This window comes from Watersipora subatra, chromosome 7 (assembly GCF_963576615.1).
Source record: "Watersipora subatra chromosome 7, tzWatSuba1.1, whole genome shotgun sequence".
Lineage (NCBI taxonomy): Eukaryota > Metazoa > Bryozoa > Gymnolaemata > Cheilostomatida > Watersiporidae > Watersipora > Watersipora subatra.
In genome coordinates, this window is record NC_088714.1 from 50,886,592 (window position 1) to 50,901,545 (window position 14,954).

At 33.1% G+C, this 14,954-nt stretch overlaps 1 protein-coding gene across 1 annotated transcript in view; it reads right to left on the bottom strand.

The window, feature by feature from the left end:
• The window catches only part of LOC137400864 (uncharacterized), a 55,128-nt gene that overhangs the window by 3,777 nt on the left and 36,397 nt on the right, over window positions 1-14,954 (bottom strand). The window contains exons 5-10 of the mRNA XM_068087208.1: window positions 4,887-5,096; window positions 4,419-4,508; window positions 3,041-3,136; window positions 2,498-2,724; window positions 1,875-2,148; window positions 608-1,310 (exon numbers count right to left, since the gene is read on the bottom strand). Of these exons, the coding sequence (XP_067943309.1) occupies window positions 608-1,310; window positions 1,875-2,148; window positions 2,498-2,724; window positions 3,041-3,136; window positions 4,419-4,508; window positions 4,887-5,096 (1,600 nt within the window). The remainder of the gene's footprint in view (window positions 1-607; window positions 1,311-1,874; window positions 2,149-2,497; window positions 2,725-3,040; window positions 3,137-4,418; window positions 4,509-4,886; window positions 5,097-14,954) is intronic.

Below are 14,954 nucleotides of genomic sequence, written 5' to 3' on the forward strand. Positions count from 1 at the left end.
TTCACACAAAAGCTACTTTGGCCTATATTACATCATTCTTATTGTTTAATAAAAATTAACTAAGGAAAATTGCAAAAAATTAGATGCAGGATTAATTCTGACCCAAAAGTTATTTCCGTTCTACCACAGCAAAAAATTAGTTATAATTAGTGTGTTCATTCCAAACAGCCACACAGGTAAATCTAGTATGTATCATGTATGATACATACTAGATACTCTTTAGAATATTAGGTTTTAGTAAAAATTAAAAACTTGACAAACACTTTAATTGCAACCTTGCTAATACAAAAATATATCAAAAGTACGCCTTGCTTGTCAAGGTTCAGTTCAACATCTGAAACTACACAGGACTCTATTTTGGCACAATTTTAAGCTCACAAAAACACACACACATACCACAAAAGCTATTTGAACGAGCACCTTTATATAGTACTTCAGTAGCTAATTGTAAACCTAAATGGTTTGCCATTTGTGTGTGTGGGTGCGCGCGAGTGTGCGTGTATGTGTGAGTGAGTCAGTGAGCATGCATGTAAAAAAATCATCAGGATTAACAATCATTATTACATCAAATCTCAATAATGTATTACCCTGAAATAAAAAAACTAACCTGCTAGCCACTAATTTCTCTTCTACAGACAAATGATTTGTTATTTCTTCCCTTTGCTCTTTGTCAGCCGCCAAAGAAAGCCTATAGTCCGCTATCTTCAAATCCTGCACCTCCATTGGCCTTCTTTTGTTAAACAAGATAAGAGCTGAAATCACCAACTTCACCAGCCATACGCGATTGGTAAGGGACGCCAATTGCTCGCTCACTTCTCGGTCAATAAACTTAGTTAGCTTCAATAAATCAGCGGTCAGTGGAAGGTGTATTACTCGATTAAGCTTCGCCAGTCTCTGTCTTTTGCAGATTGCTGACGCGACATTTGTGGTCCAGCTCGCCATGTATAATTTTAAAAACTGCTCACCGCTTCTCTCACCATCGGTATCTGACGCCTTCACAGCTACCGCAATCCTCAGATGGCACAATTGCTTGACATAGTGACCGAGGGTCAAACCAAGTTGGCTGCTCTTTTTGCTTAAACCTGTTGATGCTCTTACAAAGCAATCATAATACTTCGGACAATAGTATGACATAAAGTCATGCCAAGTTTCACTCTCTGCCCGAACGGCCTGGAGGAGGCGGGCTAAACTTCTCAGTTTGTTGCGAATGTTGTTTATATCGCTGAACCTAAGGTTTTCACCCATTCTCAAAAGCTGGTTTATTCCAAAGAGTTGGATCAATTCATCTTTTTTGATAATAGCCAACAGACCTAAAAATAGTTTCAAAAGTGTGAATGGAAAGACAGTTACAATAATAGTAAAAGAGCTAAAAAAAATGCTTGAACGAATTATAACAAACACTCTTTTGACATTAGATTACTAGTGATTAAGTACAACTGTCAAGGCAAACACTGCTGTAGACAAATTTGACCACCATACATAAAAAAGTTGACAGTAAAAAACAGAAATACTACAACATGAGACTTTCAGAGCAAGGTTAGGTAAAAAATCAAGAGGATGAAAACAAAAGCAAAAAAGTTTGAGCAAAGGGTGAAAAATTAGAAGCAGACTGAACTACAAAGCGATAAAAACGGAATTCAATAATACATGAAGTATACCATGCAAAAGAAAACTGTAGATAGAAAGAAGCCAAAAGGTAAATAAACATTTGTGAAACTAATAACTTTCGATTTTATACAAGATAAGTTGAAAAAGCTTCATTTTGTTTTTTCATAGGTTTTCAGGATTTACTGATGTAACCAGCTTGGTAGTCGGTTTAATTTAGACCAATATAAAGCGTAATATTATTCAGTTTTTAATATTAAAAAAAATACCTCGGTTCTCCTTTGTTTCTTTCATTCCGAGCAATATTTTTGTCTCTAGCTGGGTGCTTTTGGGCAGATGTGGCACGAGCATGAGGTATCCTTCTTGGCTAGCGTTAGTAGGATTCATACTTTTGTTTGCCAGGGGACACTTTCTCACATGGTCTGATAAAGTTTCTTTATTAAAGAATCCCAAACACATTGTGCAGGGCAAAAATTGGTAGGCAGGAAGGGGTACTGTAGGTCTGCGAGTAACTACCAGTTCTCCTTCTCCAGCAGCAATAACCTGAAACATTGATATAGCAATAACAAAATGTCATGCATACTGGATGACAATGTTTCTTTGCAAAGTAATGAAAACTCGATAGTTAGATTAAACATGTATTTAATATTTAAATCGTTGGCCTAGCTATTTGAAATTTAAAGCAAATAATATAATTGTCCACAAACATACATGTATGAATTGATACCCTCACTGTTCTCCAAATCTTTGCACAAATAGCTATACCCTTTACCTATTTTAGCACAACTAAAACTAATTTAGCTAATGAACTAATGACTGAAGCCTATTCAAGGGAGCTAGCAAATTGAACATCAAGGCACTCTATCACCTACAGCCGCAATTGATAACATACCGTGCAGTTATGCTGATAGTTTCCTAGCTGTTGCAACTTGTAGAGCACTTTTTGCTGTTGCTTGTCTGGCAGCAAGATAGCCTCTTGAACCAAACTCCTTTCTTGGTGCTGGCATTTGTAATGCCGCGATATGCGAGAGGTGAAGAGCTGCTTACAATACAGACACCAATCTGCTCGAGAATAACTTTTTTTTTTGCCATTTGGGACTTTGCAAACGGAGACTGTTACTACAAATTTAGACATATGCAGTTGAGCACGCACGCTAGGCATTATAGGCGTTAACTTAATTCATCTTGAAACCGCTATATTGCCCATGAGTTATAACACCAGACACACAACCTGTTCTTTATTAATGAGGATATTATTTTAGGCCTTTTTTTATTTCATAAATGAAATGCAGTTAAGCGTGCATGCAATGAGCAAAAAGAATTATGTATATGAGCACTTTCAGCACTCACGCATGTTTATACGTGAGTGCTAAAAGTGCCTATTGTCATCAAGAATTATTTTGATTAACTGACAAGCCTTCTTAAGCTCTCTCACCTGAAGCCATCTGTTTTTTCCATGATGCATAGTGGGTCTGCTCATCATCTTCCGAACTGTCTCCATATGCTATGTCTTCGATAGTGTGCTGCCGTTCTGGATAAAACAGTTCAACAATTGTTAGGATGAACTAATGCATTGTTATATTGAGTCATGTTTGATAGTAATAATAGAAAATACTAATTTACTAGACTTAGTTAATTCTAACCTTGATAAAGCCAACAATGTCACAAGTATGCAAATTGATTTAGAACTCCATTATGATGAACTAATTCCTTGAGTGTTTTGAAATAAATTAGGATACAGAAAATTTGCAGCTTCTATATATATAAATAAATCTCAAAGTTTGTCTGTGTGTATCTCCTTTGGTGTGTCCAATTAACACTATTAAAATCTTTGATTTAAAATCTCACATCCTGATGGGTTTGAACCCAAAAAGATCACAACCACGGGCTGGTAATCCAATTGTCTAACCATGAGTCTACCAAAGCTCTTACAATGCTCAGAGTCTACTATATAGTCTACTTTATACACCCTTTTGTCAATTTACCAAGCTAAATGATGTATTGATTGAATTTCTATGAACTTCATCACCCCTATGAAGTACAATACTTTTATTCTAGCCCTACTAGGACTAATTTGTTTTCTGCAAAGTTATATCAACAAAAATTTATTTTGAAATTAAAATTTGGCGATCATATTTCAGTTCAGCGTTATCCCTAGGGCCTATAGTAAAAACAGGTTCACAAACAGATGGGTAATAAAAATTCAGTCTAAAGTTCTTGAAAATGCATACTAAAACTTCCTTTAAGTATATTTTAGTGAGCTAAGTTTAAATAAATTAGAGTCAGCATTCATGTTACACGTCTGTCTGAAGGTATGTGAACTCTGCATTTAATACATTGTACTGTTACATTTTCTTGCAGATCATAGCCACGAAATGCACCAAAGTTATTGTAGGTAACTATAGTTACTAAGGTTAACATATTGTTTTGTTACTTTTTCAAGGATGATGATTTTAATGGTTTTATCATGCAGTTATTGCATTAGATAACTACTATGGGTTTCTATACCACTTGATACGCTTAACATTATTTCCTCCCTATGATGCCAACTCTGAAACACAACTGAAATGAACTAAAATCAGATAAGCGTATAGCCAATAATTTTCCATTGTAATCTTAGCAAAACAGACTATACATAGCCATTACTTGCTAATGGCTTTGCATTTACATTTAAACACAATTAAAGTTTTATTTTTTTTCTCCTAATATATTTCAACAAAACACTTATTTTATGTTATGAAATTTAAAAGTTTCAATTGTTTGAAAAAAGCTTGAAAACCTTTACAGTTGTTTTCGGGTTGCTGATCACCTACTTCTGCTTGGCCTAGATGTTTCTGAGTGGCTGTCTAATTTCTCTTGTCTGTCTTTTGGACTGCGCTCTCCTTTTTTAATGGTTTTTGTCCCTGTAAGACATGACCTATTGTGATAGCACAATGAAAACATAAGCATTTTTTGCTAGGAAATAAAAACTATAAAAATTAAGGCACACACATTCAGATATATATCTTGATGCTACCGATTTGCAATTATAGAACTAGGACTAAGTATAATGGAAATTTCCTAAACAAATGTCTATTGACTAGAAATAGCTAACAGTTAATTAAGTAGCTTATTTTATAATGGCTGTGAATGCTTTGCAACTAATGAGTTTACATATTTAGCATATCTTAGCGTAGACACTGAAAATAACGAATCAAGCATTATTACTGTTCCATTTAGCATCTCATGTCTACATAGTCTTGTGGTTAATGCTTGTGGATCACTCAATTGCATAAACTCACTGGCTTTCGGTTCAGTGAGAGAAAACCGACACTCCATGTCACTGTCAATAGAACTCTCAGAGAAATTTTCATAATTTTCTACTGCATAGGCTGGGTCAGCATCGCTATCATCTGCACTTGACAACGATGCGGATTCTTGAGACGATTGAAGTTGTTCCACCGAAGAACAGATATGTTGAGTTTCTTTCACATCACACTTGTTGAATACTTCTAAAATAAAAATGTTTAGCTTGGAAAGAAATTTTTAAGCTAACAGTGACTGATTGGACCATTTTAGGAAAGATGATTATATTATTACAAACATCAAGTATTTATTATTACTAGTATTATTATTGAAACTTCATAATATTGAACATAAAAGACAAGATATTGATGTCTTGAGATTCTTTAGACGATGTCAATGTGCGCATTATATGAGCCAATTATTTATGAGCCAATATTTTAAATACAAAATATGTTTTGTATGTTCAATTTTTTGTAAAAATTTTTTTAACTACAATAGCAAAAACTTCTTGCTTACAGAGAACTTCTTTAAGTTTAATTATTGCTATTAATGCTAGTTGAAAACTGCAATAGATAACAGCAGAACTTTTCATATTTCATAACTAGCAATTAAGTGTTCAACAAAATAGGATTAATCACATTACTATGTCTAAGCACACTAGATTATATGTCAGACTTATAGTATTGTCTGAATAATGCCAGAGATTTTCTGTAACCAGACCAAAGTAGAACTCATGGACGATGAGATTAAGCATTAAACTTCATGTAGGCATTGAATTTAGGTGCAATATTACTTTAAAATTTTTAGTGAAGGAACACTTAAAACATTAAAGAATTATATTCTTACCAATAATTGTGCAGTGTGGCTTTATAACTTGCATTGGAGCTAGTATCTGACAGGTTTGAGCATCAGTGAAGTCCAGTAATGTTTTGGCCTTTTTTAATGGCTGTTTTTGACATTCTAAAGTAACAATAACAATGCATCAGTTGCAGTTCTAACAAACTAGTAAATGCAAGTAATTTTACAAGATTGATCCTAGTTTTTATACAGTGGAACTTTGGTTCTCGAACGCTTTGGCTCTTGACCAATTTGGTTTTCGACCAAATAATTTGAGATTTGTCAGTTTCGGAAATCTTTAGAGTTATGAAGTAAACTTGCCATTGCTGTTTATATTTTTTTTCACACAAATAGCATTGGCAGCATATTGCTGGCAATTCCATTATAAACATTTTCAGGTTTTTTTTACTTCGGTTTCAGCAGTTTCAATGACCAATGTTCTGAGCCATTGCCGCTAAGCTTAGCGTGACAAGGCTGTGTAGCTATTGATAAAGTCATTAATTAGGCTATCACTGGACCTATGAGGTCAAGCGCTGCGATTAAACAACATCCCGCCAGTGTTCATTGAAACGCTCAATTTCAGAGCGCAGCACAACCACAAATGCGAATCATGTGAGTCATGGAAACGTAGTGGGTTAACGATAGAGAACCTTTTCTAATTCATAATTATGCAATAGCTAAGTGATTAATACTATAGAACATAATGACTAGGAGGGACTATACCAGATTCCTTTGCTAGGCTAGATGATTGCCTTTAACTAGGAGAGCTACATACATGTACATTATGTAACCTGACAGCAATACAACACAAAGACTAGTGTCAGCATTTATGTAGGCAATGAATTTGACTAAAATACGAAAGAAAGGCCCCTTTATTTTTAACACTGCAATTAGGCTACAGCAAAATAATCATGCTTGGCTCAAATATACATCGTGTTGGTTTAAAGCAAGTTATCATAATATTACACACCTTTAATCTGATGTCTACAAATCACTCTTTGGTGTTGGTCATCCATATATGTCACTCTGCACTTATCTAAAATTAAGGCATTTTTGATAAGATGCTACTACACCAAAAAATAGACTGTGGGGTTCTTTCTTAAATTCATGCATCAGTGATATGCAAATACATGTATATGAATGCAGAGCCTCATTTAGAACTAAAAGCGTTTTGCGTCAATATTTGCAAGTTATCCTTGCTATTTTAATCTTAGCCAAGAACTCCAATATTATTACATTCTAAAATACAGCTGAACTGACATATGGTAGAATCTCAAATTGAAGACCATGTTCATTTGAGTGCTATTCTAGACGTGTTGAAAACTAGAATGCCACGCTTTAATTCACAACCACTTCCAGTTCGCTGCCACGTCAACATTTTTTGATCTTTAGATCCAACTTTTGACATGATCGATAAAAAAATGTTGACAAATTGCTTCCAATTATGACTCAGTTACAACAATAGCGATTAATACTTTTGTTAATGCATATCGAAGCAAGTTTTTTAACTTCTAAGCTTTAGAGTGTTTTTGGTTAAAGTTTTGAAAGCAGCACCATGAAAAGAATTAATAGCTGTATCAGGCTGATAATAATTTTATTGTTTAAGCGTTCTTGATAATTTGGCATATATGAAAAAAAACGGTTTAGCAATTACGATGATATCTGTACTACTATTTGAGCGTGAAATTTTTAGCACATGCTACAGTTTTGGAATAGGCGGATAACAGTGGCATTTTGCAAGCTCAACGCCCAGTGTATATGTTATCACTGACTCACATCTCAGTTGGTGTTTTATATAGTGTCTTATGGTTTTTTCAATAGATATAGAGTTCAATAAAAGGGTGCTGTTCTATTTTTCAACCGTTTTCCATATTGGTCGTCAAATAGAGGGTGAGCTTAGATGAATGTGGGATTTAATTAGAGATTCCATGATGTTTAATTAACTCTTTCACTGCCATATGTGCATTGTTGTGAATTTCTTAGCAACTACATAGTAACTTAATTTTATTATTCATTGACAACATAACCAAATTTTTTAAGATTTTTATGGTATTGACAGTGTTGTCCGAAGATTTCCCTATAAAATTAGGCTAAACTCGCAAAGCAATTGAAACATTTTTTTTGAAGCTTCCAACTTAATACAATTTTTTTTTCTTTTTGATTTTAGAAATATTTAGCGTGATTATGGCTTTCGCAAGTACTTCATGAGTTAGAAAACAGAGAATTATGTATATTGATCACAATATAGTTAATTCCAATTCATATTTTAGTAATTACACAAATAGTTAAGGTAGCAGCGCTGACTCTGATGTTAGTAAAATTAATAGTTTTGTAAAGAACATTGTAGAACATCATTGTAGCTTTGTAGCGATTGCAGCTTAACATAGCTTTAGCAAAGCAAAAAGTAAAGACACATTGAATTTTTTGCATAGCCCTTTTTGGTTGACAGGTTGAAAAATAACAAAGGTATGCAACACAAAGAATTTAGAGAGTTTGAAGCTGAAAAAATTGTGCATATATCATGAACCAAAATCACTGGACAAGCACTGGACTGAAAAATCAGGCAAACTGCCAACAAGATCAGTGTTGGATGCTATACACTCAACGCTGCCTAACAGAAGTGTTATAGTGATTTGGGCTCGAGCCAACAACTTGCTAAAGAAGGCTGCGAGAAAAAATGCCAGCTGAATTTTTTATGTTGTTGAACCTTCTTATTATCATTGTGTTGTATTTGTCAATAAATGTGCTCTTTTTGAAGACTAAAAGAGACCAACTCCGCAGTAATGCACTTGTATAGTTATTTTGTATCAAGCAGTCTAGGCTATTATTTTATGTACAGAAAATGTGCATAAAACAATGACTATGATAGATAATACAATACCGACAATAGATATTATCTGTTGTACTGCACTGTACACTATGATGTATTATTCAAGAAACAAGCTCTAAAATAAATTATAATAATTCTTTTAAAGAAAAACCAAATATAAGGAAATATGCCGCAGCAGCCAGTCTACTGACAACTTACTGTCAAACCGACAAGCCCAAAAAATTACTTAGAACGCTGTGCTTGGCTAAAAACAATCAGAAATTCACTACACAATGAGAAAAATATCTTTTTGGGTCATTTTCCAAATTTAAGTGAATGTGTCTGAGTAGAATGTTTTATCAATTTCTTGACAGTTCAGGGCATTATTATTACTGGTAAAATGTGAATAATAGTACTCAGTATTACTATTTATCAATAAAACCACCCACAGTCAAGAGATCTAAAGTTAGAAAAAATTTGGTACTGTGCTGGGTCCAGCCCGACTGATCATTGCTAACAATAAATTGCAGTAAGAAAGAAGTTTTGAAAAGCGAAAATGCCCTCAAGATAGAATGTTATTGTATTTTTATTGGCTCTCTACGTGACATTAAGTTTTTCCCTGGGTTCTACATAGGCACAATGGGCTTGTTTGGAATCTACCCAATTTATGGTGGTGTGGTATTGCGCCGGTTTTGCAACCTGACACACCATTCCCGAGTGGGGAAATGTTTTTACTTAACGTTCTAAGAGTGGCTTAGGATGAATAGAAAGACATTGCTGTTATTGTATGTTAGATTGAGTAACTAAGTATGTTGTGCAAGTAATTCATATTATTACTGTAGATAATATGCACAGCAAGCAAAAATGTGTGTGTTTCATTTTTGCAATCACAGTAACTGAGTTGCGTCCATGCATTGTTACCAACTAATTTTTTTAAGTTTTTTATGCAGTGCAGCAGCGATATGAGACTGAATAAGAAACTATAACATAGACCATATTTATAAATATTGAGTTACATTATTCGTTTATTTTAGTGAGCAGAAAGTTATGCAGCCTAAAAGAAAATTGAGAGTTCAAAAAGCCATGATCGGAAGATTTAGGCAAACTACCAAAAATGACAGAGCTGTATACTGTTAAAAGAAATTGGTGTTTGAAAATTATAATGATGACTTATGCCCGAGCCCACAACTTACTCAAGAAGCTGCAAAATTAAACTGGCAGCAGGGTCTTCTTGTTGTTGAGGCTTTTGTAATATTGCATTAAACTTGATGTCTGAATAAATTTACTCCGTTTGGCGACTAAGCAACGACCATTCTATGGTACTTGACTAGTTGAATTTTTTGGTATCAAGCATGGTGGCTGTTGTTGTTTTATATACAAATTTATTGAATCCTACGTTAAAGTTTAACATACTATACAATATGTAAGTTTTAACAACAATTAAATTATTTTAGAAAAAAATACTTGGAAATGTGCAACAGAGGCCGGTTTGCCCACAACTCATGATCGCACCAATAGGCACAAAAATAAAGTAGATTCTTTAGTAAAATGTTGTGAGTGTTTTTAGATAATTTTGTTACTTTTCTGATATGTCATAAGTCAGAGAAGTCATTTTACGTATAAGTTGCTAAAAGAGAACAAGGTTTTATGGCTTCTTAGCTAATGTGTGCAAGTTATGCTATCTTCTAAACATAGTACATAATCGATCATAGCCTTCTGAAGTATGTACACTGTATACATCATAGGTACTTCTAAAACCAATATATAAGTTAAATAGCTTTTTACATATGTGAAAGGTATATCGCTATAAGATACAAGTTGTATAGTTTCATGCAACCTTCTGACTAGTACATAAATTATGTTTGTTAAGTAATAATAACAGATAAATAAGTTATAGCAACCTACTAAATGATATATAAATATCAGCAGCCTCTTAAATAATATATAATTCATAGCAGCCTCCTAACTGATATATAAATAGTACTGTAGCTACCAACTATATGAAATTCAGATTATAGCAGACTCTTAGTTGATCTATAAGTGATAGCAACATCCCAATTTATGTGTAACCCATGGCACCTCTGCATTGATATGTAAGTTATAGCAACCTCCTAAATGATATATAAATAGCAGCAGCTTCCTAATTACTATATAATTCATTGCAGCCTCCTAACTGATATATAAATAGTAGCTACCAACTATATGAAATTCAAATTATAGTTAACTCTTCTGTGATCTATAAGTCATAGCAACATATTAAATTCTATGTAACCCATAGCAACCACTGCAATGATATGTAAGTTATAGCAACCTCCTAAATGATATATAAGTAGCAGCAGCCTCCTAATTAATATATAATTCATAGCAGTCTCCTAACTGATATATAAATAGTACTGTAGCTACCAACTATATGAAATTCAAATTATAGCAAACTCTCAGGCGATCTATAAGTGATAGCAGCATCCTAAATTACATGTAACCCATAGCAGCCTCTGCAATGATATGTAAGTTATAGAAACCTCTTAAATGATATATAAATAGCAGCAGCCTCCTAATTAATCTATAATTCATAGCAGTCTCCTAACTGATATATAAATAGTAGCTACCAACTATATGAAATTCAAATTATAGTAAACTCTTTTGTGATCTATAAGTCATAGCAACATCCTAAATTCTGTGTAACCCATAGCAACCACTGCAATGATATGTAAGTTATAGCAACCTCCTAAATGATATATAAATAGCAGCAGCCTCCTAATTAATATATAATTCATAGCAGTCTCCTAACTGATATATAAATAGTACTGTAGCTACCAACTATATGAAATTCAAATTATAGCAAACTCTCAGGCGATCTATAAGTCATAGCAACATCCTAAATTCTATGTAACTCATAGCAACCTCTGCAAGGATATGTAAGATATAGCAACCTCAAAAATGATGTAAAAATAGCAGCAGTCTCCTAATTAATATATAATTCATAGCAGCCTACTAACTGATATATAATAATTGCTATCAACTATGGAAAATTCAAATTATAGCAAGGTCTTAGGTGATCTATGAGTGATAGCAGCATCCTAAATTATATGTAACCCATAGCAGCCTCTGCAATGATATGTAAGTTATAGAAACCTCTTAAATGATATATAAATAGCAGCAGCCTCCTAATTAATATATAATTCATTGCAGCCTCCTAACTGATATATAAATAGTACTGTAGCTACCAACTAAATGAAATTCAAATTATAGTAAACTCTTTTGTGATCTATAAGTCATAGCAACATCCTAAATTCTATGTAACCCATAGCAACCACTGCAATTATATGTAAGTTATAGCAACCTCCTAAATGATATATAAATAGCACCAGCTTCCTAATTAATATATAATTCATAGCAGCCTCCTAACTGATATATAAATAGTAGCTACCAACTATATGAAATTCAAATTATAGTAAACTCTTATGTGATCTATAAGTCATAGCAACATCCCAAATTATGTGTAACACATGGCACCTCTGCAATGATATGAAGTTATAGCAACCTCTTAAATGATATATAAATAGCACCAGCTTTCTAATTAATATATAATTCATTGCAGCCTCCTAACTGATATATAAATAGTAGCTACCAACTATATGAAATTCAAATTATAGGAAACTCTTATGTGATCTATAAGTCATAGCAACATCCTAAATTCTATGTAACTCATAGCAACCTCTGCAATGATATGTAAGATATAGCAACCTCAAAAATGATGTAAAAATAGCAGCAGTCTCCTAATTAATATATAATTCATAGCAGCCTACTAACTGATATATAAATAATTGCTATCAACTATGGAAAATTCAAATTATAGCAAGGTCTTAGGTGATCTATGAGTGATAGCATCATCCTAAATTATATGTAACTCATAGCAGTCTCTGCAATGATATGTAAGTTATAGCAACCTCCTAAATGATATATAAATATCAGCAGGCTCCTAATTAATATATAATCCATAGCAGCCTCCTAACTGATATATAAATAACAGCTATCAACTATGGAAAATTCAAATTATAGCAAGGTCTTAGGTGATCTATAAGTGACAGCATCATCGTAAATTATATGTAACTCATAGCAGCCTCTGCAACGATATGTAAGTTATAGCAACCTCCTAAATGATATATAAATATCATCAGCCTCCTAATTAATATATTATCTATAGCAGCCTCCTAACTGATATATAAATAATAGCTATCAACTATGGAAAATTCAAATTATAGCAAGGTCTTAGATGATCTATAAGTGATAGCAACATCCTAAATTATATGTAACCCATAGCAGCCTCTGCAATGATATGTAAGTTATAGCAACCTCCTAAATGATATATAAATATCAGCAGCCTCCTAATTAATATATATAATCCATAGCAGCCTCCTAACTGATATATAAATAATAGCTATCAACTATGGAAAAATCAAATTATAGCAAGGTCTTAGGTGATCTATAAGTGATAGCAACATCCTAAATTATATGTAACTCATAGCAGCCTCTGCAATGATATGTAAGTTATAGCAACCTCCAAAACAATTTATAAATAGCAGCAGCCTCCTAAATAATATATAACTTATAGCAGCCTCCTCACTGATATATAGATAATTGCTACCAACTATGTGAAATTCAAATTATAGCAATTTTTCAAGTGATTTATAAGTTATAGCAACATACTTTATTATATGTAAATCAGAGCAGCCTCTCAAAGAAACAAGTTATAGCAAACTCCTAAATGATATAAGTTACGACATCTTACTAAAGGGTATGTGAGCTATGCCATGCTATGTAATGTTTCCATTGTAACTATTACATAAGTTACAATGGTAACATTCTAATTTATGTGTAATGTGTAGCAATCTGCTAACTGGCAATCATTATTTTTGCTTACTCATTGAGGTATGAATTAATTTACCTTCAAATTGATATGTAATTTACAACAACCATCTAGACATTCTCCAAGTTTTGACAGTTTTTCTAGTATGCATATATACAAAGTATGATAAGGCGATAAATATATATTGTATGATACCATATTCTCCTTAAATTTCCATAAAAATATATAATAATTAGGAGGTGAATAAATATATATATATCTACAATGTAGATAAATTAGACCATATAGGAGGCTTACCCATATATATTTGCGTTAACTCCTAATCCCTTATATTGCGAAACCTCCTAACTGGTATATATTTATTCAACTCCTAACTCTGGAATATGGGTATATATATATATATATATATATATATATATATATATGGCGAAGTGAGAGTTGACTAAAAAAGCTTTATTACTATTAGTTTCATATACATAGTAAAATGTACAATCCTCAGATAAAACTCATTTACTAGTGACAAGCAGGTAAGATGTACCTTGAACAACCCCACTATAGGATTAAAACATAGTTATATGACAGCCATGTTGTTAAGTGTATAGCTAGGTTATATTACTAGATAATAAGAATTTTCTACCATGGCGACATGTAGAAATGAGTTCTTGTCTCTTATTTAGACTGGCCTTTTCTGGATGCATAATTATATAATATTTTTCTGACAAACATAGTCTGCATATTTCTGAGGTGTTGTCATATGCTTTCGGTTGCTTTACTGCATTACATTTGATAGTATACCCTGTGTTGCTCCTTTTCAGGAGCAACACAGGGTATATTTTTAACATCTTATCTGAAGAGTGCAAGCCTACCGCACGAAACTTTAAGTAATAAAATGTTTTACCTAAACTTGTAGTTTTTTAGTAGGGCCTACACATAGTTTTATACCAGCTCTGTTTTTACTCTTAACATTGAGCACTCTTTTTACTAATGTGTATAAATATAACTTTTATATATATATATATACACATATATATATATATATATATATATATATATATATATATATATATATATATATATATATATATCTACTAGCTGCATTACCCACCTACAGTATCAGATTTATGAGCAGCATGTGTATTGAGAGTTGTCTTCCATACTGTATAACAACTCCAAATATGCAGTCTACTGAAATTGTTGCCCTGATGTAATATTATGTAAATTTTCTACTGAAATTGTTGCCCTAAATATGCATACACATATTACATGTCAATAATGTTGGGGAGAATAATGGAAATCTTCAATGTGCTATACAGCTAGATGCAAGTAAAATCTAGAAAATATTCTATATTCATGTGTCTAGATTCATGCGATCCATACCCGTCTATAGTTGCAGTTGACGATTGCGAACTTCTGTAGCGAGCCCCGGCCTTGGCTGACCAGTCTTTAGTCGCCGAGCAGTCCAAAACAGCGCTCTTGCACTCACCTTGCAATCGATTGTCTGGCATTCGCAACCAATCCCCTCGCATTCGCAACCATTCGAGTTGCGCTTGC